At 38.8% G+C, this 25,615-nt stretch overlaps 1 protein-coding gene across 3 annotated transcripts in view; it reads left to right on the top strand.

The window, feature by feature from the left end:
- pde4ba (phosphodiesterase 4B, cAMP-specific a) overlaps positions 1-25,615 on the top strand; it is a 143,667-nt gene that overhangs the window by 81,355 nt on the left and 36,697 nt on the right. For all 3 annotated transcript variants that reach the window (XM_044360827.1, XM_044360826.1, XM_044360828.1), the window contains 3 exons: positions 176-212; positions 485-555; positions 3,500-3,552. In XM_044360827.1, the coding sequence (XP_044216762.1) occupies positions 176-212; positions 485-555; positions 3,500-3,552 (161 nt within the window). The remainder of the gene's footprint in view (positions 1-175; positions 213-484; positions 556-3,499; positions 3,553-25,615) is intronic.

The following is a 25,615-nucleotide window of genomic DNA, read 5'->3' as shown; positions in this document are numbered from 1 at the left end:
AATGAGACTGCCTGGGTCATGGTAGTCATTGTTGATACTTAACATATTTCCTTTTGACCAAGGCCATGCTGGCAGCAAGCACTTAGCAAACAAGTTTCACACAATAGCAAAACCTAATATATGATGTATTTGAACACTTATTTCACTACATCTTTCTTTTTTTGTGTGTTTCCAGACATGGCGATGACCTGATCGTAACGCCTTTTGCTCAGGTAAATATTTCACTGCTCTAAAGTCTGTTATTTTTCCAAATGGGGGGGGGGGGGACGACACAGTAGAGTACCCTAACACTGATTAAGCAAATGTAAAAATATCAACATCCAAAGCTCAGAGTTCAAACAAGCATAGCATTAATATATAATCTTGTTCAGCTCTATATAGTCAATATACCACAACAGGTGTCTGCACTTTAAAGAAAGCAAACAAATGCTGCTAAATATAGTACAAAGGAAACTAATGATTGTCTCTCCTTTTGTCTGTCTAGGTTCTGGCAAGCCTCCGAAGTGTAAGGAATAACTTCACTGTACTGACCAATGTCCAGTGTGCCTCCAGCAAGTAAGTGTAACTGAATCAATTATTTTCTTACTGAGTGAATAGTTACTTCAGTGCTTCTGACAACATTAGGGAAACACTTATTGTACACTCTTAAATTCAGAGTAGCCAGTTTACAATAAAATATCAGCTTTGTATTTTATTGTAAGCCATCGTACAGGCCTCATAAGAGTGTTATGAATTATGTTGAAGTCCACTTAGAGACAAACTTGGGATTGTTATGTTTTTAGATTCCTCGCTGGCTGTGGGACAAATGTTTTTTTTAAAGATTACTCTTAAATATTAATATAAAAATCAAAAAGATTACTCTTAAACATTATCATAAAAATCAAAAAGATTATATAATAAAAACTTTATGAAGTAAAACTTTTAAGTGGAAATACATAAAACTCTACTACATACTTCTGCATAATGATTTAGCTTTTTCTTCACTCTTAAAAGCACAGATAATCTCAGGCTGCAGTTCCATAATTTAACCACAAGGTGGAAGTATTGCACTTTAAACAGACTGAGGTGTGAGGTGTGACATCTGATGCTGCAGCTCCCAGCTTCCCACCATTCACAGTTGAGCAGCTAAAGTAGTCCAGCAAACACATCACATCACATGCTTTGAACAAAGACACAACATTAAAATCCTCATGTGGACTTTAAAACATTGTAAAGAGGTGATTTAATAACTAACTGAAAGTAACTTTATATCCATCATTTGTCTTTTCCCTCTTGAGAAACTAAAGAATAGCTTCCTTCTATGTGACAGTCAATTAAAATGCTCTACAAGGAATTGCTCTGTTGTGGTGAAGCGTGCAGGCACACACACACACACACATACACACACACATACACTACTCACACAGATGGAAGGCCTCATTGGTATGCATTTAAAGTATTTGTTGTCCCCACTGCATTTATTCTGCACTACTTCAGTGGTCACTGAATCATATTATTTTCTTATATATATAATGAGTAGGACTAAAAAATAAAAATAAACATGTCTCATAGACTGAAGAATATACATGGTTTACTCAAACTGAACCCAAACTTTACAAATCATTTGAACAGTGCAGTGATAACATGTGTTATTATAGGCCTCTTGTAGTCAGATTTTTTTTTTTAAAATAGTTTAATTCTGGTTATGGTGCATGTTATAAGCAACACTCTCCTTTTCTGTAGTTTTATCTAACTTTTGCAATCCAGTGCCCTTCTGTTTCTTCCAATATTTCATCATTGTTGTTTTCAAAGTAAGGCTGTTTCCAAGGTTTCACATCATTACAGTCCAGTTTGACGACAAAAAGTCTAATGAAAGCAATGTAATTCTTTAAGAGACTGTGGATGCAGATACATAGGAAATGTGTATGTAGGGCACCTTTTCCTCTATTCTTCACTGTGTTGGCTTATGTGTACGTGAGTCATTTTCTAAGGATGCTAAGAGCTTTCTCCTTTTGCTGTATGTACAAGCACTCAGTTTGCTGTTTATGTGTGGGTGAATGTAGGTCAGACAGGCTTCAGGTATTCAATGCAGCAAAAACTGAACACATAAGCATGCTGGCATGGACACGGATGTTAATGCACACACATACTGAATTAATTTCACACACAAGATCAGTCAGATAATCAATGAGTGCCTGCTGAAAGGAAATTTGCCATTACAATGTCAGCTCTTCTCCCCTGTTGCTGTGACTCTCTCTCACAGACACAAACACAGATCCTGCTCAGTCTTTTGTTCCTTTCAGATATTAACTGTTTACTTGAATTAATGCTTTCATGTTTATTTTTTTAGCACTGAGAACATTACATCCACCAGTGCCAGCATTTATAACCTCGGCTAGTTTGCAACACTTGTCTTTTGATGTGCCTGTACACAAATACTCACCGCTCAACAAGAAACATACAACCATAAAACATAGAAACAACAAACTGTAATTCAGTTAGTCGTTTATTGCAATGATAACACACAATTTAGTTAGGTGGTGTGATTCTGGCTCATGTGATGCTCTGGAAAACATTTCAGCAAGCTTGATACAGAATGTCACTGAGCTCACAAACCCACATCCCGTTGAGATACATATTATTTGATGAACATGAACATACTGGAGTTCAATTGCTGAAAGCAGAATAACTAAACTGAGAACCAAATGTTTGTAAGGATTGCCTAGTGTTAAGATAGGACATGGACATATTGTATATGATTGGATGTTATATGGAACATATGTGACTATGAAGCAACTTCTGTGCTCGCCTGAACTACTAAAACGTTCAACTACATTGAAAATACCATTTTGGGAAATTCGCATATTTGTTCTTGACAAGAGTTAGATGAGAAGAAACTCTCACATCTGTACAGTAAATGTGAATCTACCAGCCAGCAGCAAGTTAGCTTAGCTCATCATAAAGACTGGAAACATGAGGAAACAGCTAGCCTGGCTCTGTCCAAAGGTAACAAAATCCCCCCTAAAGCTCACAAGACTCAACTATTAAAAATGGCAAATTGCTGTTTTCATTTTGCTCATGTGCCATGCTAGTATTTCTTGGCCAGGTGCTGCCTACCAAGCTCACGGTGACGACAAGACTCCAGGAAGGTAAACTGACAGGCAGATTTTATAACCTTTGGACAAAGCTATGCTAGTAGTTTCCCTCTGTTTCCAGTCTTTGTGCTAAGCTAAGCTAACCAGCTGCTGGCAGTAGCTTAATATTAATATATATGCATGTTTCCCAAAATGTCAAACTATTCCTTTCTGTGGGTATGGAGTTCCACAGAAAGAAGTCTGTCATATTTAAAGGGGCAGTTCCACCAAATTACTGACCCTATAAACTTACACAAGTGAGAAAAGGTTTTTTGTAATTTGAGTGAGCTGACCCTTTGAAGATGAAGATCACATTATGTACGTACTGTAGGGTGTTTTCCATTTGTAACATCTTTGTTTTTTCTCTCTGTCCTTCCTTCTTTCAGGAGGTCTCCTGCAGCCACGACTCAGCCCCCAATCACTAGAGTTTGTCTCCCAGGTAAGAAACTGAGAGGAATGTCCTGCTACGTGTTTGACTTTTGTAAAGCGGCGTGAAGAACACATCTATCTGGTTTATATCTGGCTCAAACATTTTTCTGCCACCATGTCTTTTTCATTTTTCCTTGTTCTCATTATTGCCTCCTCCTCCCTGGCACTCGTGTACGTGACGACTTTCACTTTTTACGCCATTCGTCTCCAGCTCCAACATTGTAGTCCAGACTATTTTGTCATCAAGCTCATTAACCTTGTTCAAACACAATTGAACTGGTAGTTCAGAAAAACACACACACACTAACACACACACACACACACAGTCACACACACACAGTAGGTCTATTAAACCAGCTCACTCAAAGATAACAAAGATAACGGCAAACCTCCCTCTTTTTCTTTGATCATATTTGATTTTAAGCAGCTGTGTGTGTGTGTGTGTGTGTGTGTGTGTGTGTGTGTGTGTGTGTGTGTGTGTGTGTGTGTGTGTGTGTATGTATGTCATAGGCTACTTTCGGGAACAAATGTCTGACTAAAGACCAGTAAATTTGGTATGGCTTGTCCAACTGGGGACAAAAGCCATGTCCCCAAGCTGATTTTTGGGTCAGTGGTTATGGTTAGGGTTAGGGTAAGTCTCCAGGAAATGAATGTAAGTCTATGTCATGTTCCCAAAAGTGACCTAAGTAAACGTAAGTGTGTGTGTTTGTGTGTGTGTGCGTGTGTGTGTGTGTGTGTGCGTGTGTGTGTGTGTGTGTAGGTGTGTGTGTGTGTGTGTGTGTGTGTGTTTGTGTGTACACGTCTACACCAGTAAGAGGCAGTGTGAGTGCGTGTGTGCATGCACGCAGACATGCAAGTTTGTGTGTGTGTGTGTGTGTGTCTGTGTTTTTGCAAAGTTGATTTTACTTGTGAATATTTTTCTTTTTGAATTTATTTTTCTTTTTTAGTGTAATAGTTGGATCTGTGTCCGCTCGCTGGCTCAGCCAAGGCCATTTGCTACACACACATACACTCATACACAGAGAAACGTAACAAGGTGAATGTGGTTGTGCTTATACTCTATGTGAAATTGAATCTACATATACAAATAGTGCATTTTTGCGTGTTCTGTGTGTGTGTGTGAACACAGTGAATTGAGAGGGAATGAGGGGGCTTTCCTTCCCAATGTGAGCCACAACAATAATGAAAATGACATTGTAATAACTAAAATGAATAGAAAATTATTATGTATGAATATGTAAAATTAACATATAATAGATTTTCAGAACAAATATGTTACAAGAAAATAAATCTCACTTCACAGATCTGTCCTTCTTTCAGTCTGTTGATTTGAGCTGCACCATTCAAGAGAATAAAATGGTGCATTCATCATGACAGAGCGATGTATCTTTAAATAATCTCAAATTCTTATACTTGTGTTTATTTTCCAATCAGCAGCACATGAACGTACAGCCAGGCATTTCACTGTGACATCAGAGCTCACCTCACAGCCTGCAGCTACACCTTCCTGGCAACTTGCAGAGACCTCACTGTTAAAACTATGCAGAGCTGAAATCTAAGCCCATGCAAACTGTACTGGTGTTTTAAAGCGATACTACACCCAGAATCTGTCTTTTTTTAATTTCAAGCATTCACCTCCTGTAGACCTGAATGGTGGTTAGTAAAGTGTGTACTCACATAATTATATAAGAAGAACTTTTTTATGTTAGAAAACAAAGTAACAAATCCTGCTTCTTGTAGAAACTTCTTATATTTATGCTGACCATCCATTTTCTGACTGTCCGTGCATATGCTTAGTACTTTATGTCACAAACACACAGGTTATCCAACATATGGTTAACCCCTGCCTTTCACTTTCTTTGTGAACAAACCAAAAACAGAACAGAAAGAGAATATTGTGTTTATGTTGCAAGACTATTATTTTAGTTTTTAATGAGACATGACTTAATTTAAATGCAACAAGAGTTTGCACACTGTGTAATAAACACTGAAAGTGGCATAACTTGTCATGAGATTAGAAGTAGAATTTTGCACGTGACTAATAAAAATGTGTATAGCATGCATGCTTCTGTTTTTTATTGACTATCAATTCTAAGAAGCGGTGCTAAAATCTCTCCTCATTCTTTGAGAAAACAAAGTATGAGAGCTTTAACCTCATATCAGTAGACAGATGTTCCCACACTCTGCACAGATAATTGAAAACAGTGTCACCATCATGTCTCTATTGTGTAAAGAGAGACAGAGATGAGCATGTGAAACCGAGAACAGAGAGCGTAGTTAACCATCAAATACCAAACATTTTTTACATAAAACCAACTCGGGCCAGAAAGAACATCAAAGAAAAAGTAGTGAAATGAACCCTCAGTCAGTTCAGCCAAGATAACAGTGTTTTCTTTTTCATAAAAAACAAGTGTAGAGGTTTTTTTTCATATGTTATAGCGCATTTAGTCATTTCCAACAAAATTACTGCATGTGTCCCTTGCTGTATTTATTAAAAAAACACACCCACACAAGTTTCATTCTCCTTATGTTCATACTGTCGGCATCGACTATGAAGACTTGAATCAAATCTCATACTGTTGATGTACTGTTATTTGTTTTAACTGCTTTCATTTATCACCCAAAAATAATCCAGAGAAAGGAGAAATAAAAACATGAAGAAAAAGACGACTTAATATTAAAATCTTTAGGTTTATGTTGTTGAAAAGGAAACAACAGTCTGTGTGTGTGCGCGTGTGTGTGTGTGTGCGCATGTGTATGTGTGGTGAGAATAACCACCAGTTAACACAATGATATATGTGATCAAGTATTTCGGTCTATGATGGTATTTTAACTTTGCTGTGCAATTTTGCAATTGTGGATTGACAAGGTGTCTGATTTGAATGACTGTTTATCATGGCTCATATGCATCACTGTGAGTAATATGTGTGTGTGTGTCTGTGTCTGTGTGTGTGCTGCGGGGAGGTGTTCCTGTGGCTCTGATTGACGTCAGCATGCCTGTATGTGGCTTCTGTTGACTTCCTGTCAAAGCAGATGGACTGAGTTTTCACTTCCTCCTTCAGAACCGCAGCTCATCAGGTGCTCTGAGTTGGTGTGTTTGTGTTTGTGAGTGCGTGTGTATGTGTGTGTGTGTGTGTGTGCTCCATAACGTTTAATATGACCTTTCTGTGTAAGGGCAAAAAAGGTCGTCACTAGATTATGAGTTACAAGCCACTTTATCCTTTTTGCTAAGGTCGCTGAGTTTAAATATTATTGACTCTGTTAGTGAACAGTCCACTCCGTCATCTATTTGAAAAAAATGTCTGCAGTGTTCTCCTCGTGTAGTTTTGGCCTGCGTTCACTCTGTCGACTGTTTTTGATCATTGCGATCATCGTCACAACCTGGCTAAAGATTGACATGAGATTTATGTATTTTAGATCTAATGAGTTTCAAAACGTTGAGGCTGCCATTTTGTCATTTTATATTATTTTCAACAAAACGAGGAATTTATCCTACTAAAAAGTACTGTCTGTGCAGACTTTGACTGCACAGATAGTACCTTAAACCTCTAGTTATACCTCTGTGACAGAGCCAAACTGTTGCATTTTCATGATATGTTCCTTCATTATAAAAAAAAGCCAGTGCAGGGTATTCCTCTGAGCTTATTAAAGAAAACAAAGCAGTGTAAAGACATACAGTCTTCCTATGAGCATTATGGGGACATGGTTACTGTACATCTTTGCTCTCCAGACACTGAAAATGTTGAGTTGTTGTAGAATAAACTAAGAAAGAAGATATCTCCTATAATATGCAATATCATGCAATAATATTGCTCTTTTATATGTTTTCGCTAATCCAAGTGTCAGCTCCTGCACACTGTTGATGAAACTTACGGTCATTTTATTGAATAGCTATGTTTTGGTAAATGTCTGACAAATGAAGCTTAACTTTGATGAAACTTAGCTATTCATTAGATTTACTATACCATAAGTGCATGCAGGATCTGATTTTTGTCATTGGACATCATTTATTCTTACATGCACCTGCCTGAATACGGGTGTGCAAAGATCACTTTTATAGGAGTTAGCACAAGAGGGTACAAACTATTTTATTTACTGCGGCTACACAGTTAGCAGGATCAATCCCTGACATATTAGGGATTAATTTAAAAGATTTTTTTTTAAAATAGTTGCATACATACTTATATAGTAAACTTAATATAATGATGCCAGCAGACACTGGGCAAATTAACAAGTGATTTTAAAGATTAAAATGGTAAATGCTTCATATCACATACTGTAGAAGTTTGATTGTGAGCAGTCAACACCTGCTCAGCACAGACTCTTCCCTCAACTCCTGTGATCCCACTGCTTTCCCATGATCTCAGGCCACATCCCTCCCCTGAAAAAAACCCCCTATTCACACATACACCATCACATACGTCCACAGCCACATATTCCTCTCTCTCTCTATCTCCCCATAAGTCTTAATGTTTCCTTCTCATTCATCTGTTTCTCTCTCTCTCTCTATTGAAGGCGGAGGGGGCGGAGGGGGAGGGCAGGAAGTGTGAGGCAGGAAGAGAAGATCAGATAATTCCTGTTTTGCTGTCTCTAAACTGTTGTAACTTGACGGAAGCTAGGAGGAACTGTGTGTAGATGAGGTGTGTGTGTGCGTGTGTCGGTGTGTATGAATGTCTGTGTCAGCCCACAGGAGAAAAATAGGATGCAGATAGACAAAGGCCTATTGTCTGTGCCCACACACTGCACAAACATGCACATGCTGACACAATGATATACACGTAAATACCTACAGTACTGCACAATCACATTACATAGTGCACAGGTGAACCTGTTTTTCCCTGTTTCAGGGCATATGAATAATTCTTTTAATTCTTTATACAGACAGGTAAATAAAATAAAACCAAAACGGCATATTTTGCATATTTTGAATGCCATTCATGGAACTTATCAAATGCATGTAATGTAACATGAGATGTAAGACAGGTGCTCTGCTACTAAAAAACATGTCAATAATTTGGTATCATATCATTTAATAGTTCATCTATAGCACTTAATACTACATTTTTCACTATTTTGGTGCTTATTGATCAAAGTTTGGTTTATAAACCTGCGCAACATTCGGTAGACACATTTGTCAAAATCAGTTAGATTTATTTCTCATACACATACTATCAGGGGCAATCAGTGTCATGTTGGAGGACTCTTTGACATCATCAACCACTGATGTCAGACTCGCTCTACCCACTGAGCTACAGGTGGGGTTGTGAAAATGTTGACATTAGCGAAATCTCACTTGAGGTGTTACCAAGCAGAATTAAAGCCAGCTAAACTTAGTCAGATAATGTATGATTCAAAACTTGATTTGTATAACTGCTAATTATATACACCATTATGGATTTTACTGATTAATATTAGATGACTGCGGTTTGTCTTATCTTTGGCTCGCACAAAATGTAACGTCAGCTGTTTTTGAAACTAACTATTTAGCAGAGGTTGAAAGACTTAAAGATACTAGTCTTGGAAAGGCTCGGATATGGTTTTTAACATTTGCAATGGGGAGAAACGTAACATGTTTTGTTTAAATGTACAAATTAAACTATTAATACCAATCAATGGGATAATTTTACATTATGTAACACAAAGTCAGGAATAAAACCTGAGTCACCAACATGTTACTGAATGAACATTATAAAACACAGAATTTTATAGTGACATCGACAAACAAACTGCATTTAATGTGGATTGGTCAGGTCATGATCCCCGACCCACTTAATAAGGTCAGAATCAGCACCAATCCAGTCTGATCAGCACATCCTTAGGAAAAAAGTAATTGCCAAAGTATTATTTAAACAAGTAAACTCTGTTTAACTCGTTTTCTTATTACAATTGGAGAAGCAAAAAGCTAAATGTATATTAGGTGTTTTGAATTCAGAAAAACAGTCCATACCATGTTAACATGGCGTTAGATTAAAGAGATCTGAATCTGAAAAATGGGATGAGAAACTGTACTGCAGCTCCTAAACACCACCAACTCAATGTGTGTGTGTGTGTGTGTGTGTGTGTGTGTGTGTGTGTGTGTGTGGGTTAATTGAACCAAAGCTGTGTATGCTGAGGACATATTATGCAACCTGGACCATTTCTATCAATGTGTCAGGTATAACATTATTAACATAACATTACATAACATTATTCTATTCAGTGGTGAGTGGAAATATCCACAGAGCTGTGCATGCTCTTATCTATATGTTTGCCAGCACCATGTGTTCTAGTGTTTCCCTGTCACAGCATTAAAGCACATAGTTCACACTGTATGTTGTCTGTCCTATAAGTCAAAACATATTTAAGCGATAGTGTCATGCTTCACAGTAGCCAGTGTTTTTCCTACCACACAGTACAGTCGGGCATGCAGGGTAGGAAATCTACTGTGGTACAGATGGTACAGATATTATAGATCAGATAAGACTATAAATAAATTAAAATTGAATTCTTAATTCTAATAGATCACTCAGTGAGTAGGATTAAATGATTAGGTACTGACTCAATTCAATCAAATACATATATTTTAAGTATATTTGTACATAGAGCTCTCTGTATATCACCTGTAACGCACTGACTGCAAGTTCATACAAGCAACAGTTTTCGGAGATGTGACAGCATGCATGTTTCAGACTTTATTACCATTTGTTCTTCAGATTTAGGTGTCTGTCAACACTTCAGTTATTGAGTATAATAATGAAGACTATAAAGGAGGCTCATTGTTTTTACAAAGCTATCATTACGTCACAATCACAAACAGGTTAGTGAGGTCTGCTTGCACATGTGCTGAAAATTTCCACACACACAGCGACAGAAAGCCACTGACCCAAAACAGATGTTTTGTGTCATGGTGTCATAACAGAGCCAGGAAATATTATGTCCCATTTCTATGATATTTAGCTGTGAGAACCTCACAAAGGTATGACCTGACTTCCTGGTCCAGCTGTCCGCAGTGATGAAATGCTGTCATACAGGATATATGTGAGGCAAAGGGCTCTTGAACTCTCCCGACCTTGTTCACATACACACTGAGTGTGTGCGTATGTGTTTAGCTGCCCAGTAGTGTGGAAAGGTGTCAACGAGTTGGCTTTTTAAATCCCATTGTGCCTTTCCATTGTGTATGTGTTTTCGTATGAGGCCTGAAGGCCCCCCATGACATTTTCCCCAAAAAAAAAAGCCATATGTGTTATTTCAAAGCTAGGAGCTGGTATTTGGTCAACACTAAACAATAAGTGTGCGCTAACAGTATAGGTGAAAGGTGTTTGGACAATGTGGAACTGTTATGTTATGTAATAGGGTAAAAAAACACTGCACATACATTTGATGTATTAGCTGTTTATGGTATGTGTATGGCATGTATAGGCAAAGGGCTTATGCAATGATTGATCTTTTTCTGTGTCTCAGTCCAACCAGAAAATTACTGAAAACACAATAACGGGTAAAAATAGTGCCGCTGCTATATTTGGTCGCACCTTCTTTCCTGTACATGAGTATCACAGGAATATTACTGATCATTCAAATCATTTTAGGTTTCCAGTTTTGGTTTCACATACGTATTTTGAAGTGAAATCTGCCCCCAAGGTTAGAGTTAAATCTACCAGAAAAGGGTTAATTAGAATGGTTGGTATTCAGATTATGCATCTTTTATCCAATAAGATTTCAACTAATCTTATGAGCTCTGGCTTTAGTGATCAGTTAAGAACCAGATCAGAAAATAAAACATAAACAGCATAATTTTTCACAAGCTGCAAGCCCAATTTAACGAATCTTGCCTTTAGAAGTGCACCAAACCAACCTTTACCCTCAATTTTTAAGGTATAAGAATGAGTTGTCCTCCATTGCCCAATCTCTGTTGCATAACATCAAATTAAAAAATCCATGCTTTCTGTTTGTTGTTCTGGGCCACAGTTAAGAACAAGAAAATAATCTTTACTGAATAATTTTCACATGGAAACATGTATGAGGTTTATTTCATTTAAGCTCCTCTCTGTGTCAGCAGGGTTTCAGAAAACAGAGCAAAGGGCAATGAATGAAGAGTGTCTCATCAATCTCTGTATGAATGTTATTTAATACAGGCCTCACACAACCCTGCACTCCCTGCACCAAACAGTGGGCTGGTCCGTGCAGGAATGCACAGAGAGGAGGACAAGAGAGGCAGAACAGGAGGAGGGATGAAAGGAGGAGATGAGGAGTGATGAGGTGAGAGGGCAGGAGAGATAAGGGTTGTCTTGAGAAGGGAGGAAGAATAAGCAAGAGAAGATGCTGGATAATACAGCCAAAACAGGAAAGAAGGCTAGAGATGAGGAGCTGGATGATCTGTGGCAAAAAAACAAACAGAGAAACAAAACATCTTCAACAGAGAAACAGAGGTCCAAAACTTCTCATGGCACAATATAAGGCTGTCATAAGTGCATAGTTTATATGTTTAATTTTGCTGACATTCGCCTGAATATCTACACCTGCACCTAGTGTACAATAGCAATTAGTGACTAATGTTGCTGTAGCAAACACTAATGGGAAGAGCAGCCACAAGTTGCAAAGTTGTTACTCATCTGGATGACCCAGCAAATTAAACACCACTTGGAGCAGATGGATTATCTGCCAAATAAAAGACTTTGTGTGCTGCTGATAATGCTAGTTTTACTGATGAACCTGCACTGTGGTTCCTTTAAATCTCAATCGTACTTGTGGTAACTGTACTGGCAGAGAATGTTGCTATTCAACATGTAAATGCCAATATACATTTAAAATTTGCGATTAGGATGTTTTACAACACCAAGTGATCTACATTTGACATGATGGCAGTACACTACTTCAGAAATGATCCATCCAGACAACAGTCTTTCTTTAGTGACTATGTGCATACATACATGATCCCCCATGTCCCTCCCAATCATGACTGTGTACTGCAGGAAATATGTGCGTCGCTTTATAGACAGAATTCCATAGCTGTATACAATAAAACTGCTTTTCTATGTGCAGTTTACTCCACATGCACACATAAACAGACACACATACACACACACACACAGAGGCTATGTGTATACAAGTATTTATTTACCAGGATCTCATAATAGGTTGTCATGTGACACACCCAGCTCTGGTAGCAATAACTCCTCCACAGCGGTGCACCTGTCCGGGTCTTCTCACTGACGCAGCCCCCCGACTCCAAATAGAGACGAATAAACTGTCAGGGTGACCAGTGTGTCCATCTCACTAACACAAGTGTGGATGAATCCACACATGATGCATACATCACCGGGACAGTTCACTGGTTTGAGGTGATGGTATTGTTGATTTAAAATAAATTCACAGTCTATATCATTCAGTCATTCAGTCAAGATTTGATTGATTGTTGCTCAAGATCAACGCGTGTTAAAAAAACAACTTTGGGTCAACATGTTTTATCTTGATGCTCATGTAATACTTATAGAGATGATCTGCCATTGTTTGTTATATTGTGGGTATTTGTCGATTATGGCATGTATATTAGCTTGTAGGCATTTAATGCAAAATAAATTGTGTTGCTTTGCTGGAAGTTGGCTGTAGCATCCATTAGTTAAAAATATCAAGTCGTTGTGGGAGTCGGTGAAAATTTGGCAACCACAAAGCTATCATCTAAAAGCTATCTACTGAATACATTTTCTAGGTTAGAATTGAAAAGAATTTACTATTACTGTCGCTCGGACTCTGGTGTGTCGCATCAGAAACCACAACATCTACATTCCCCTTGGGGCTACAAACCATCGTTGGTTGGTGAGGTAATGCTGGACCAGCGCCGGCCTCGTGGTCTTAATATGGCATTAGTTCAGTAAGGGATATAATGGCAGGGCTGGCATGTCTAAATGTCACAGATACAGTATCTGCCAACCTATCATTCTGTCTCTCACCTCACACTCTGCTGTGCACGTCCACAAAATGCCAACATGAACAGTTGCTATGGCAGCAGACTCCCTCCTTTTTCCTCCAACCCTCACTCTGTTCTGGTCAAAGCTTGCTCTACCTCCATAACCCCCACTTCTCTCTCTCTCTTTCTTTTCCCTCTCCTCCCATTTCTCCAGGTGTCCAAGTATTGAGAAATCCATATTCCTGGCCCTGTTTCCCGCCATGTGGGTAGCAAAGAGGTTTCAGTATTTCTGTCCCTGGGTGTCTTGTGTTACCTGTACTCTTTACTACTTCCCGCTCCTGGCTATTTTAATTGCCTCAGTGGGACTCCCAGTAGACAGACAGAACAGTCTGGCTACTATGAGACCCCAAAATATGATGTTATACAAGAGTTCTGCAGCTTTATCCTGCGTCATATATGCAGGTTTTATACTGAAATTATTAGGAAACGATAAGATTCCATTTTAACAACTAAACTACTGGAGGTTTTAATCATTTCTCAACCTCTAATCCTAAAACTGCTTCAGGTATCCAGGCAGAGTTGTCTGGTCGCTGGGCAGGGTTAAGGAGATGAAACCATAGAGAAACAACTTATGTGATGGTGAGATGGTTTGGGTTTCTCTTACAGGAACTGTTTAGACAGCTGACAGGAAAGGCTGTAATATGTGTAGAATAATTCCCCCTCTGATTTACTGCAACTGCTCTTTGCGAGGGAAATAAGCATACTGTAAATGTGTGTACGTGTGCCAGGCAGCATGTTTTGTTTGTCCATGCCTGACTGACTATGTGAAAGGTCCTCCTGGCGGAGGCCTATGCTGGCAGCATGTGCATATTATTGTGTGAGTGTTGTTATCAGATAGGGAGAGATAAAGAGAAGCCCATGCGTTGTTCTTTTCTTTTTGTTACGTGACATCTCAGAGGTTTTTTGTTACACCTTCTGGTGGAAATATGTGAGACAAATAGCTCCTATCATCACCTAGCATCAACAGTAGTGTGTGTGTGTGTGTGTACTACTGCACAGCCTGTGGGAACTTGACATGGTCTTGTGAGCTGTACTACATAGGTGACAGCTGCAATTGTTTATCGGAAACTAAGATGACTGACTATTGGCACTTTTTATAAATGTTCCTGGCAGTAGTGGCAAATCTCCAGCAGTATGCAGGTAAATGCTACTGTCTGACAACAGGCCAGTGAATGATACTGTGGTAAAAGCCTGTGAAGTTCAGCCTCTCTTACGTTAAAAAAGTGTCAAATTACGTTTATAGCTGCTGCTTTTCATACACTAATGATGTGGCATCCTTTTTCTATTATTTTCTACCAGGTCAGGACTCAAATTATTTTGGGCACAGTCTTGTTTTACTGCTTCAGGTGACCAAATTAAATGTTTGGTTTGTGTGGATAAATTTAGTCCAGTTTATCAAACAGAAGGGAGGATATGTGTAAAAGTGAGGACACACATTACGACTGTTGATCCAATTATGAATGTGATTTGGGGCATGATATCTATTGGACCAAGTTGGAGCAGGTCTGTTCCAGTCTGGGTCAGCTAGTGTTGACAGTCAGCAGATAAAACCATATGGTGTAAAGATTACAGATATGTAGTTAGTACAAATAAGTACAGATATGTAAAGATTCAAATCTTAAGTCTTCAGATCCAGTCGTTGCCAGTTGTTTTCATTAAAAAAAAAATTAAACACTGGCCACAGATGACATCATTTGTGTCACCCAAGTGGCAACTACCACAGCTTGAGGCTGAAGCCATTGCAGAAGTACCTTAAATGCCATGCCACCGACGGTCGCTAGATGCTGGCTTCAAAAAAATCATGACATCATGTGAACGAGGTTGAGAAATATAATTTAAGTAATTTTACAAAAATGGTCTGAAAATGGCGAGCAAACTATATAACAGTGCTTGGCTGAGAATGATTTATTATCCATTTGATGTAGGTGTCAGTGTAGAGCCACAGCTCACCTGAGGTTTATCTCACACAACTTCAATCACCCCATTCACCTCTCTGCAGAGTTTACAGTCCTTGTTGCTCATGCCTCTCCATCCACTGTCTCATCCAAATGATGCATTTGTATCTCTCTTCTCTCAGTTTTCTTTACTTTATTGCACAAATTGCTACTTTAATTGTCAAGGCAAGCTGTTTTTTTGATGGATGTCCATTTCTGCTTTGAGACATTAACATTCAAGAATTCAGTTTGTGTTCTTGTATGATTTTGGGAGTTTCTTTACAATGCATCCCTAATCACTTTTCTGTATTTACTCAGTCATTAAATTGAGCTTTCTGTCTGTAAAAAAAAAAAAATCAGTGCACATTGGTAAAAAACAGTTATTATGTCGGAGGTTTCTAGTCTTTGTAGTTTTCAATAATCTTAAAGTCTGTCCTCAGTTGAAGGGAGAGACAACAGGCTACAGCTTTTGGCCATTAGTACTGTAAGCTCAGGTGTCACTTGCCCTTAATTCCATGTGATCTGTATGAATAGGGCAGGTTTACATGAGATGTTTTTCACTCTAAACTTTCCCAAAGCTCCGACACCTCCGTCAGTATGAGTGCTTACACCCCAGGGTGTTCCTGTTCAATGGGACAACAGAATGAGCGGCAGCAGGATGATGACTTCTTCTACCAGAGGACAGATTTGTATCCAGAAATGCATCAAAGTTAGCAGGTGCATTCTGCATGCATGTGTGTGTGTGTGTGTGTGCAGATGCCAGAACAGAACTTGCAAATGCATGTGTTAGGAACCACTGCGATGTAAGGGTGTCCCATTAGATGTATATGCATAAAATGTGTGTTTGTGTGTGAGTGTTTGTCACACAGACACATTGCTGTCCATGGAAGGAAGTCCACACTGGGCAGGATTGTGACACTAATGAGGAAACAGGCCAGTGGGACGACAGCGACTTCCTCACACACACAGACAGAAACACACATACTGACACACACGCTATCTCCCAGGTGTTTAGACACCCCCCGCAGGCTCTTTTTCTACAACAGTTCATCCATCTTTCTCCATGGACAAATGAGTTCCTTTGGCGTGACAGGGAGACAAAGAGCAGACAGGGCCTGACCTGCGTCACAAACCCCAGCATGAAAACACCGTCATTACTCCATTCACAACTCATCCATGACCTTGCTGGCTGGTTTCACATTCTGGCCCTAAACCTGGCTCACCACAGCTATTCTCTGTGGAGATCTGCTTGTCTGATGTACCCTAATGTTTAACATCAGTTTACAGTGAAACAAACCAAACTGAAATTGCATCACCCCACGTTTAGATTATTTTTGAGATTTTGTGATTTTTCTGTTATTTTTATACCATTTTGATGTCAGATGTCAATGTTAAACATGGTCAAAGTTCCTAAACTTGAGATTAATGTGTGTAAAATGCTCCCTGCAAGTCAAAAGCCAGGGCTTCAGCCTGCTCTGAACCCTTTGTTTGCAATGTTACCTCTACTTCCTCATGCTGTTGTCAGATTATTCGCACGTGCTCACAAACGGCTGTCCATTCCATAGCTGTTGTTGCAGAGGTTGTTCTATAGGTTGTTTGTGTTATCCACTCACATATTTTGGATTGTATTCAGGATTGAACATGTGCAGATGTATTTGAGAAGTTTCCATTTCGAGTAAAGAATGAGAAAAACAAGTGAAATCCTACTACTACTGTTTATTCACGTAGGGTCCTGAACCGCTGGAAGTCTGCCAAGGGGTAGCTTCCGGGCGCTGGCCAATCAGAACAGAGAGGGCTCTTTGGGAGGGAGACTTTAACGAGACAGGAGCTAAAACGGCCTGTTTCAGACAGAGACTGAACTGAGGGGTTGCATAAAGGGCCATTATAAGACAAGTCAGGAGTTTTTAAACTCTAAATCATGCAAAGCTATATGAGTAGTGCCCCAGAATACAAATATAGACATGGAAAAATCTTCATGATTCGTCACCTTTAAAGACTCGAACTAGAGTAAGCATAGATGTTTTCTAAAGTATAGATCAATCAGAGAGGGAGTTAAGTAAGTCCTGATGTACAGTTTTTCCACATACTGTAATGGAGCAGTGGCTATTTAATGAGAATTTTAGTTTCTAATTTTACCTGACTCTGCATATACCCAGTGAGCACAGACAGCCTGTCTTGCATTACATTAACATAGTTTGATACAGCATGTTATGTTGAATAGAAAATTGTCTAATTCAATATATACCTTCTAAAATGGATCAAAACGTAGAGGTATTTTACTGTCCTTCCTTTTTGCAATTAAATAACTGTACAACAATTTTTGTTGAGAAGAGTCACAACCCTTACTCAGTACTGACTAAAAAAATGTATTTCACCATGCCCATGTAGAAGCCGTAGATGTTAACAACTCAGCGCATTAAGTGTACTCAAACATCGCTCCAGTGTTTACAGAACAATTTACCTGACAGATGAGATTATAAACATTCGGATGAGACATCGACAGTGTAAAAGTCGAAGAGTGGGAAAAGTCGTGTACTTAAGATGTCAGGTTTCACTCTTATGACTCATTGTCAGACAGATATATAGGCTAGTACAAATAGGCACATGTAGTACAGAACAAAATGTGCAAGATGTTGATCTAATAGTGAATATCTCATACCTGTGTAAACACTTCTGAGCCACAGTTTAAACAGCTCAAGTGTTAAGTGGTGTATCTTGTGTTCCAGTATGTAAGGTGTTCTGTTGGTCACGTAGAAACTGCTTTTGTACAGTGTATCGAGAGAGAGATCACCGTAGAGAAGTATGTTCTTGGTGATCACAGATAAGACTGTTTACCTTCAGTCTCTCTCTCTCTGAGAAAAGGACAGACATCCAGTGTTTGCGCTACACTGTGATGTATATATTGTACTCATGAACCAGCTCTTAATGTCTGTCTGCATCTGCACATGCACTAAATGTGTGTATATAGTACGTGTCTATGTAAATCTTCATCAGTAACACTCTAATGCCTCTTCTCAACCGGCAGAGCTCCACTTAGCTGCTTGCTATTGTTTGTCTCTCTTCAGTTTAGTGACCTGTGTGTGCATCTGTCTGTGTGTGTGTGCATGTGTGTGCGTAGAAGGTAACATAATTGCATAATGAGGCTGTCGAGCTGATCAAACAGTGCTTTGTGTGTGTTCATTTTCCCTCCATGACTGAAAGTGCAAATCGGCACAGTGGTGCACTTAAAACTTTCTACACTTGGCAGCACATGTTTTAAGCAGAAACACAGTTTTGTTGTGGTTGGACTTGAGAGAGAAACTGGGAGGATTAAACTTTGACAAATACAATTTCAGTCACGTTCTGTTTTGATGGACGAGACCACATCGAGCATTGGATCACAGTCCTAACCGCGACATATTTTCCCTTTTAATCCAGCATCAATTTTGTTGATTGTGTAAGGATGACGCTATATTAGAGAGGTAAAAAGTTTAAGCTTTAAAGGGTTGGTTCAAACAAAATACATATTATTTCTCAGATCCTGTTTTGTTGTGTTGGATATGATTGTTGGTTAAGTAAAGGTTACAGACAGAAAATAAAATTGTCACTTACTTCTTGAGGTAACTAGTAATTTAGATTTTGAGATATGTCTTTTGCTGCCATGCCAAACCATCCCAAGTTGTTTTGTTTGTGGAGAACACAACATTGGAAAATTACACTTCAAAATTACACTAAAAGTTCAAAGGTAACATATCTCTTCAGAAACGATGTCCCAGTGACGCCAGATAATCTGGATTACTCAAATAGATGGTTTTCATTGACACAACTTTTCACTGAAGAAATAGTCTCTAAGAAAACTGTTGACAGAATATTCTGTGAATTATCCGCAAGTAATCAGGGAGGTTGGTGTTGAAATTTTTAAAAGAAAATGTCGTCATCAGCACCACAAATGTCATCCAAAATGTCACGTTGGATGTCTCAACAAACTAAAACAAAACTATCTAAATAGTTAGATACTAATAGCAGAAGTGAGAAGAAATGTTTCGTACTTTGGATGAACTAACCCTTTGTCATCTCACATTTTCAATGAGTAATCTGTAATATATGGTAGCAAAACAAAACAAATAAAAAGCTTATACAGTTTTTGGTTTAGAACAAATTGTGTATCTTCACTTGGTCTTCATGGCCCAGTATCCCGGAAACAGTGACTGAATACTCCATTGAACTGTCATGTTTTTAGTGTATGGCTTGTTATCATTTAATTGAATGGTATGTGTCAGCTTTTGCCCACTTCTACATGGTGAACACTGTATCTCATTTAGGAAGGGAACAATGTCAATGTCTCATTATGAGTACCGTGGTTGTTTCAGAGGTGCTTGAACCGGGGTCATGTATTATCCTCTTCAGCTCTCCATTGAGTGCTCATCTCTCATTCTCACACTTTAGCTATAATGTGTGTTTATACTCAAATGGACATTTTGTGTTTTGTGTGTTCCCCTCACAGATTAGACTTTTGATTCAGCACAATGATCCACTCATAGCTGTGTCCTCAGATAATGTCTCTATGCACTATGGCACAGCACTGCAAAGAGCAGGGCTGATGGGACTGCAGCAGATTGGGCTGCTCTTTATGAAGTGCAAAATGAGTGCCAGGAGTAACTGTACATATTTTGCCTTTGTTACTTTCAATCTGTCTCACAGCCTTTTCTGCACATTATTCCCTGTGACCTCAGAACAGCGAACAGCTTCAGGAAATCCAGACAATTTATACAATCAAAGTTTCATGTTGTCCATTTCTTTTATCTCATTGAAGCTACTGCAGCTTGTCTTATTTCTGAATAAGTCAAAAATCACTGTCTTGTCAGCAAATGTTCAAAATGTAGTAGATAAGATTTTTAGTGTTGCCAAATGAAAAGTTACCAAATCTCTATTACGTTAGAGATTGATTTTACACTGAAAGATTTGAGATTATTAAAGGTCCTTCAGTCGAGAGATGATAAACTAAGTGTCATGTTGTTTTTCTAGGTTTTTATTATTGTTACACAGTTTTTCATGCACACAGATATTCATTGGATGGAGGCAGGATTTTTGAAGAATTCCATCTGTTTTGGACTAAAACGAACTTGATTGTGTTTATACACTGTTCTAAAAAATAGAACAAAAAAGTAAGAGCCTGGTTACTAAAGTGAGTTATAAGTTTTGTAAGAGTGAGTGCTGCTTCTTTTAAACTATGGCTTATTTTCAGTTAAATGAAACTGAAGCTCATCTTTTTTCAGTGCCTGAGAGACACTTCCCTTGTCACAAGTTCCTACCACTTGACCTTGAGATGAATGCACGAGTTCGATGTGCCAAACTGGGATGTGGATCATGCTCAGACCACACTCCCCAGTAACAAACACTGTTGTATTTTTAATAACGCAAGTTTTTCAATTCTCTGACTTGTAATGAAAGTTTTATATTGTGGCATCTTCCATACAGTAAATCTAGCATGGATAATCCTGGAGAATGACGTGCCTGCCAACCGATCGTGGCTAATGTTTGTGACACAAACTTGTTTGTCATGATATTCAGCCCATTTTTTATTATCCCTAAACCGTCTCCTAGTCATCTACATTTTAGGGAAGGCTGTAGCCACAACATGGTAGAATAACTCATGATTTATTGTTCAGCTGTCAGGGTGAGAGTTTACGCCTCAGCTTGAACGAGACAGCCTGTACCTTTGCTCCAAAATGAAATCTGGTGGAAGAATTTGTACTACAGTTACAAGGCTCATAAATTGCTATTGTTATGCTTAAACTGGATTTTTTTTCTTGCAATTTTTTTTCTTTTAAATTTGTGCAAACTTTAACCATAACAGCTGCAGATCAGAAATCAGTTGTAAGAATAATTTACAGTCATGTTCACTCATTTGTTATGATTTTGTAAGGCGCTGACAAACAATGTTATGTCGATAGCGGCGCCAGATTAGAAAATATACGGGTCGTTTCAGAAGGCAATGACAAATAACTTGTTTTGTCGTATAGTTTGGAGAACTTGTTTTTCGTAGATGTCATGACAAGTCAAACTTATATGCAGTGAGCGATGGCATATGCATGAGAAAGAAAACAAGATGACGAGATAGTTGGCTGCTTTCTTTTTATTCCCATCCATGGTAATCCTTCCAGGCAGCCACACTGCCTGTCCAAACATTATTATAATCATCTCCGCTATGTGTCACACAGAGAGACCAATACGCTGGAAACATGACTAGGGTTCAGAAGAAGAGCGGGAACCATGTTCCAGTATTAAACCACAACAGCCATCAAAGTGTCCCTTCTCTTTCTTTCTAATTTGGCTACTGCCTGCCAATAACACTGACTCGCTACTTAGAAATGTAATGTGTATACAACCCTAGCGACTTTGACAAATGCACGTCTTACTGTGTGTTCACGTCCACAAGTGTGTGTTTTCCGAATCTTTGTTTGCCCAAACGGCACCTTGCATCATCAGGTGAAGTTGTGAGTGTACCTGTGTACGTACTGTATCTTAGTGAGAGCCTGCCATCAGTGTGTGTGTGTGTGTACACTTTGTGACAGATGTGGGTAGCTGTATGTTTGCTCTCAGAGAGGAGGTGAGGAATATCACGGCCCTCCTTCAAACCGCCTGCTCTCCCGCTCTGCTCAGAACTACCGGTTGTTTATATGATCTAATTCTTGGAGACAAGGTGACGTCATCAATAATATTTTCTGCTGGACCTTCTTGTATCATACAGGCTACAGTAAGCGTTTGTCTGTAAAATGCGTAACAGTATAATGTCACCGCAGTATCAGTCGACTTACTCATAACTTAGTTCATATCACCAGCCTGTCAGTGGAGATACAAGGAGTTTGTTTTTACTTGTTGTGGAGACCAGGCTGTTGAGATTCCAGTCAAAAATTTCTACATAAAAATCAAGTGGATCGAGGTGTTGTGACCAAGGCTCCATAGCATGTTAGTTTGACTCGTTCCCATACATGCTAACAGTAGTTGCATGCCATTGTCTTTTTCCTCTTTGTCTCATATCTTTCCCTTTGTGTATATGGAGGCAAAGAAAAACAGAAAAAAAAGTTTCCAAAGTTTTTATTTGAGAGGAAAAAATAGTATATTAAGCATTAATGGAGCTGTGGCTGGAATGTCCTTTCACGTGAAAGTTATGAAAGATGTTTATTTTTAGTCAGTTGTTTTGCATTGTACAGGAAATGACTGTGATACCTGCTGAAGGTGTGTTGACAGGTTTTCCTGTGAAATAACTTATGTTGTTTTAAAAGAAGATAATGTTTCAGTCCCTTTTGGACACTAAGGCATTGATGTCAGGACACACCCTGGATGTATTAAAGCTTTTATTAAAGGGGACATATCGTGCTTCGTATTAGTGATTAGCATTGCATAAAGACTGGGGATACAGCTACCCAAGTGAAAAAATAAAATAAATACGCCCACCAACATCTGCTGACTTTTTTTTTTTAACTCATTCATAAGCAGAAATGTAAAAGCGACAATCTGTGACTTTAGAGGGTGCAGTTTGTAGTTTATTTTAAGACTTTAACAGGAAGTGTTACAGAGCAAAGGAAGCTTGGGGTTTTAGTCAAATTAATAGATTCAGCGTAGCCTAGATAGATTTGAATTTTACTCACCCGTGTCACTACAATATACTGGAAAAAATATGGTATTTTCTAGCCTTAATGAAACAGCTGGTAGAGCGTTATGTATTGTCTCAAAATCAAGAAAATAAACGTAAAAAGTTTCATAAGAGGAAACAGGTGCGCTTCTCTTAAACCTCTTTAACGTCAGAACTGCAGGCAGAGAGGGAAGAGATATGGAAAGAAAGTGGGAAAACCTATCCAAAGTTGATGGTGCCCAGCTGTGTGGTGGAACGCATGCTCTGGCGAATACAGAGGGGTGGCACCTCTCCAAAAATGAAACAAAAAAAGTGTCTGCATATGTATCTAGATGGAAAAATGTATATTAATTAAGTTAATTCATTTACATTCTTGCTGTTTCAGAATAATCAATTTGGGTTCATTTATATCTCATTTATTTAAACCTTAGGTTTCTTTATTCTTACAGCTCTGCCCTGTTATTTAGCTGTCTAAATGATGCACTCTCCTGTCCTTTGCTCCTTTCCAGGAATTTGGTTATTTGTCTTTTCTTTGTAGTTGGTGATTGATGAGTGGGCTGCTACTCAGATGCTCGGCTAGCGAAGGGAGAGAAAGAGAAAGGCAAGGAGGGATGTGTATGACCATTTGTACACTGGAAATTTGTTGCATAAGAGCTTAGCTCATTACCACATTGTGGTGGAAAGACATGCGTATATGTCAGGGCTATGGCTATACTCTGTTTGACCTATGAACCTCTCTATTAGTCTTGCTCTTATTAGTGGTTTGGGGCTGTGTTGGATAGTTGCATAAGATGGATTTTTGCATGTGCGTCACACGTGCTTGACTGAAGTTTGCGTGTAAAGTGTGAAAGAGTGTGAAAATGTGTTTGTCATATGTCTGCCTAAATAGTTTGTTGGTTGTCGGTTTACTATTTTTCTATCACAGATGAACAAGTAAAAGTGAATTCTCGTGTTTGATTGCTGTACATGTACACATTGCAAATATGTACAGTATATCTCTCCTTGTGGATTTATGATGCCAAGACTTTACCCTGATGTTATACAAGCTTGTCATCAGAAGGTTTCCATTTTAAATCTGTAATGGACTGCTTGGGAATAATTAGGCACAGCCACATAATTCTAATTTCATACATCGTGGTTTTGTTTTGGTAGTTTTGGCCTATTAGTAATAATAAGATTGTATTGATTGAGTTGATTGCCAAGGATTGGGAATGTGGGGACATCATTAAAGGGAAGTCAGATGGGTTAGGAAACACAATCATACATACATACTACCTCTACTTTTTTGTCTCTGGTGAAACTTAGCAACCGATCAAGAATGACAAATGACAACCTGTGACATGTGACACAATGTTATGATAGCCAAAACTAAGAAAATAAAGTGTAATAAAAAATGTTCCTTCAAAGCATACAGTATCTCTGCATGTTTGCCTATATAATGCATGTTGCTACAAACAGGTTTGTATTTGTGTGTGTGTGTGTGCGTGTGTGTGTTTGAATGCCTCTGTCATCTTGGATAAGGTGTAGAAATGTGGCGGCTGATCGCCATGCCTCGTGCAGCATTAGGCCACATTTCATTCTTCCTACCCTCAAACTCTTAAGTGTCAGTCAGGTGCCTGAGGGTCCCATACACAGTGACTGACATCTCGAGGGTTTCAGAATAGCTGGCACAGTCATCTGATCTACTTGCTGAACAACAAGGAGAAATGTATTTCCAAAAAGTGACAACCACACCAAGTAATCTTTGTGCGTCTCTTTATTTCCAAAGAATTTTGAGACGTCAAACATAAGCCTCTATTGTGGTAAAGGTGAGTTCATAGTTTAATTGATAGTGATCCCAGTTTTGAAGTATGGCCAGAAATGACAGGCCTGGCTCTTTCTTAACAAGTCTCCCGTGACATAAACAAGCTACAGTGCCAAGTATTTACCCTACTCAAAGCTTTCTATACACTCTGGCACAGATTGCTGCGGCTCCCAGCCAAGGGAGATCCAGAGCTGAGTTTTGGGAAAAGACCCACATGCGTGTGTGTGTGTGTGTGTGTGTGTGTGTGTGTGTGTGTGTGTGTGTGTGTGTGCATATGCTTGTATATGCAAGGGGCCTGAAGCAAGGGTTGGTTGAGTCATTATGGTGTTATCAGTTGAAGTGATTTCCTATCAGTTGTGTACTTGCTCAGATTATGATTACACAGACATAAACTCAAGCCACTAAGTGAAACATAAATACTCATTTAGAAATAAGATGAATTTATGCTTGTTTAAGTTGATAAGTTAATTTGAAATGAGATGACATGTTGCCAAATTTTTTCCAAAATTGTCTTGGACCTGAAATGGCAGGTCCATACGTTTTCCAGCTTGTAAACAGACCTTCCAACAGTTTCTCTGTGTCCTCTTAATGAGATTCGTCGACTGAGCTCAAGGCCAACAAGAAACCCAAAGACCACAAATATCAGTTCAGGTCAAGACTTTTATATAAACCAGATCTTGGAACAGTTATTGATTACATTCAACTTCCTGCCTTTGTTTGTACCTGCGCTGCAAGCCAACGAGTTAAGCTTTTTGTCAGAGAAAAACAGTTGTTGTT

This window comes from Thunnus albacares, chromosome 9, assembly GCF_914725855.1.
Source record: "Thunnus albacares chromosome 9, fThuAlb1.1, whole genome shotgun sequence".
NCBI lineage: Eukaryota > Metazoa > Chordata > Actinopteri > Scombriformes > Scombridae > Thunnus > Thunnus albacares.
This window is presented reverse-complemented; position numbering and strand designations above follow the sequence as displayed.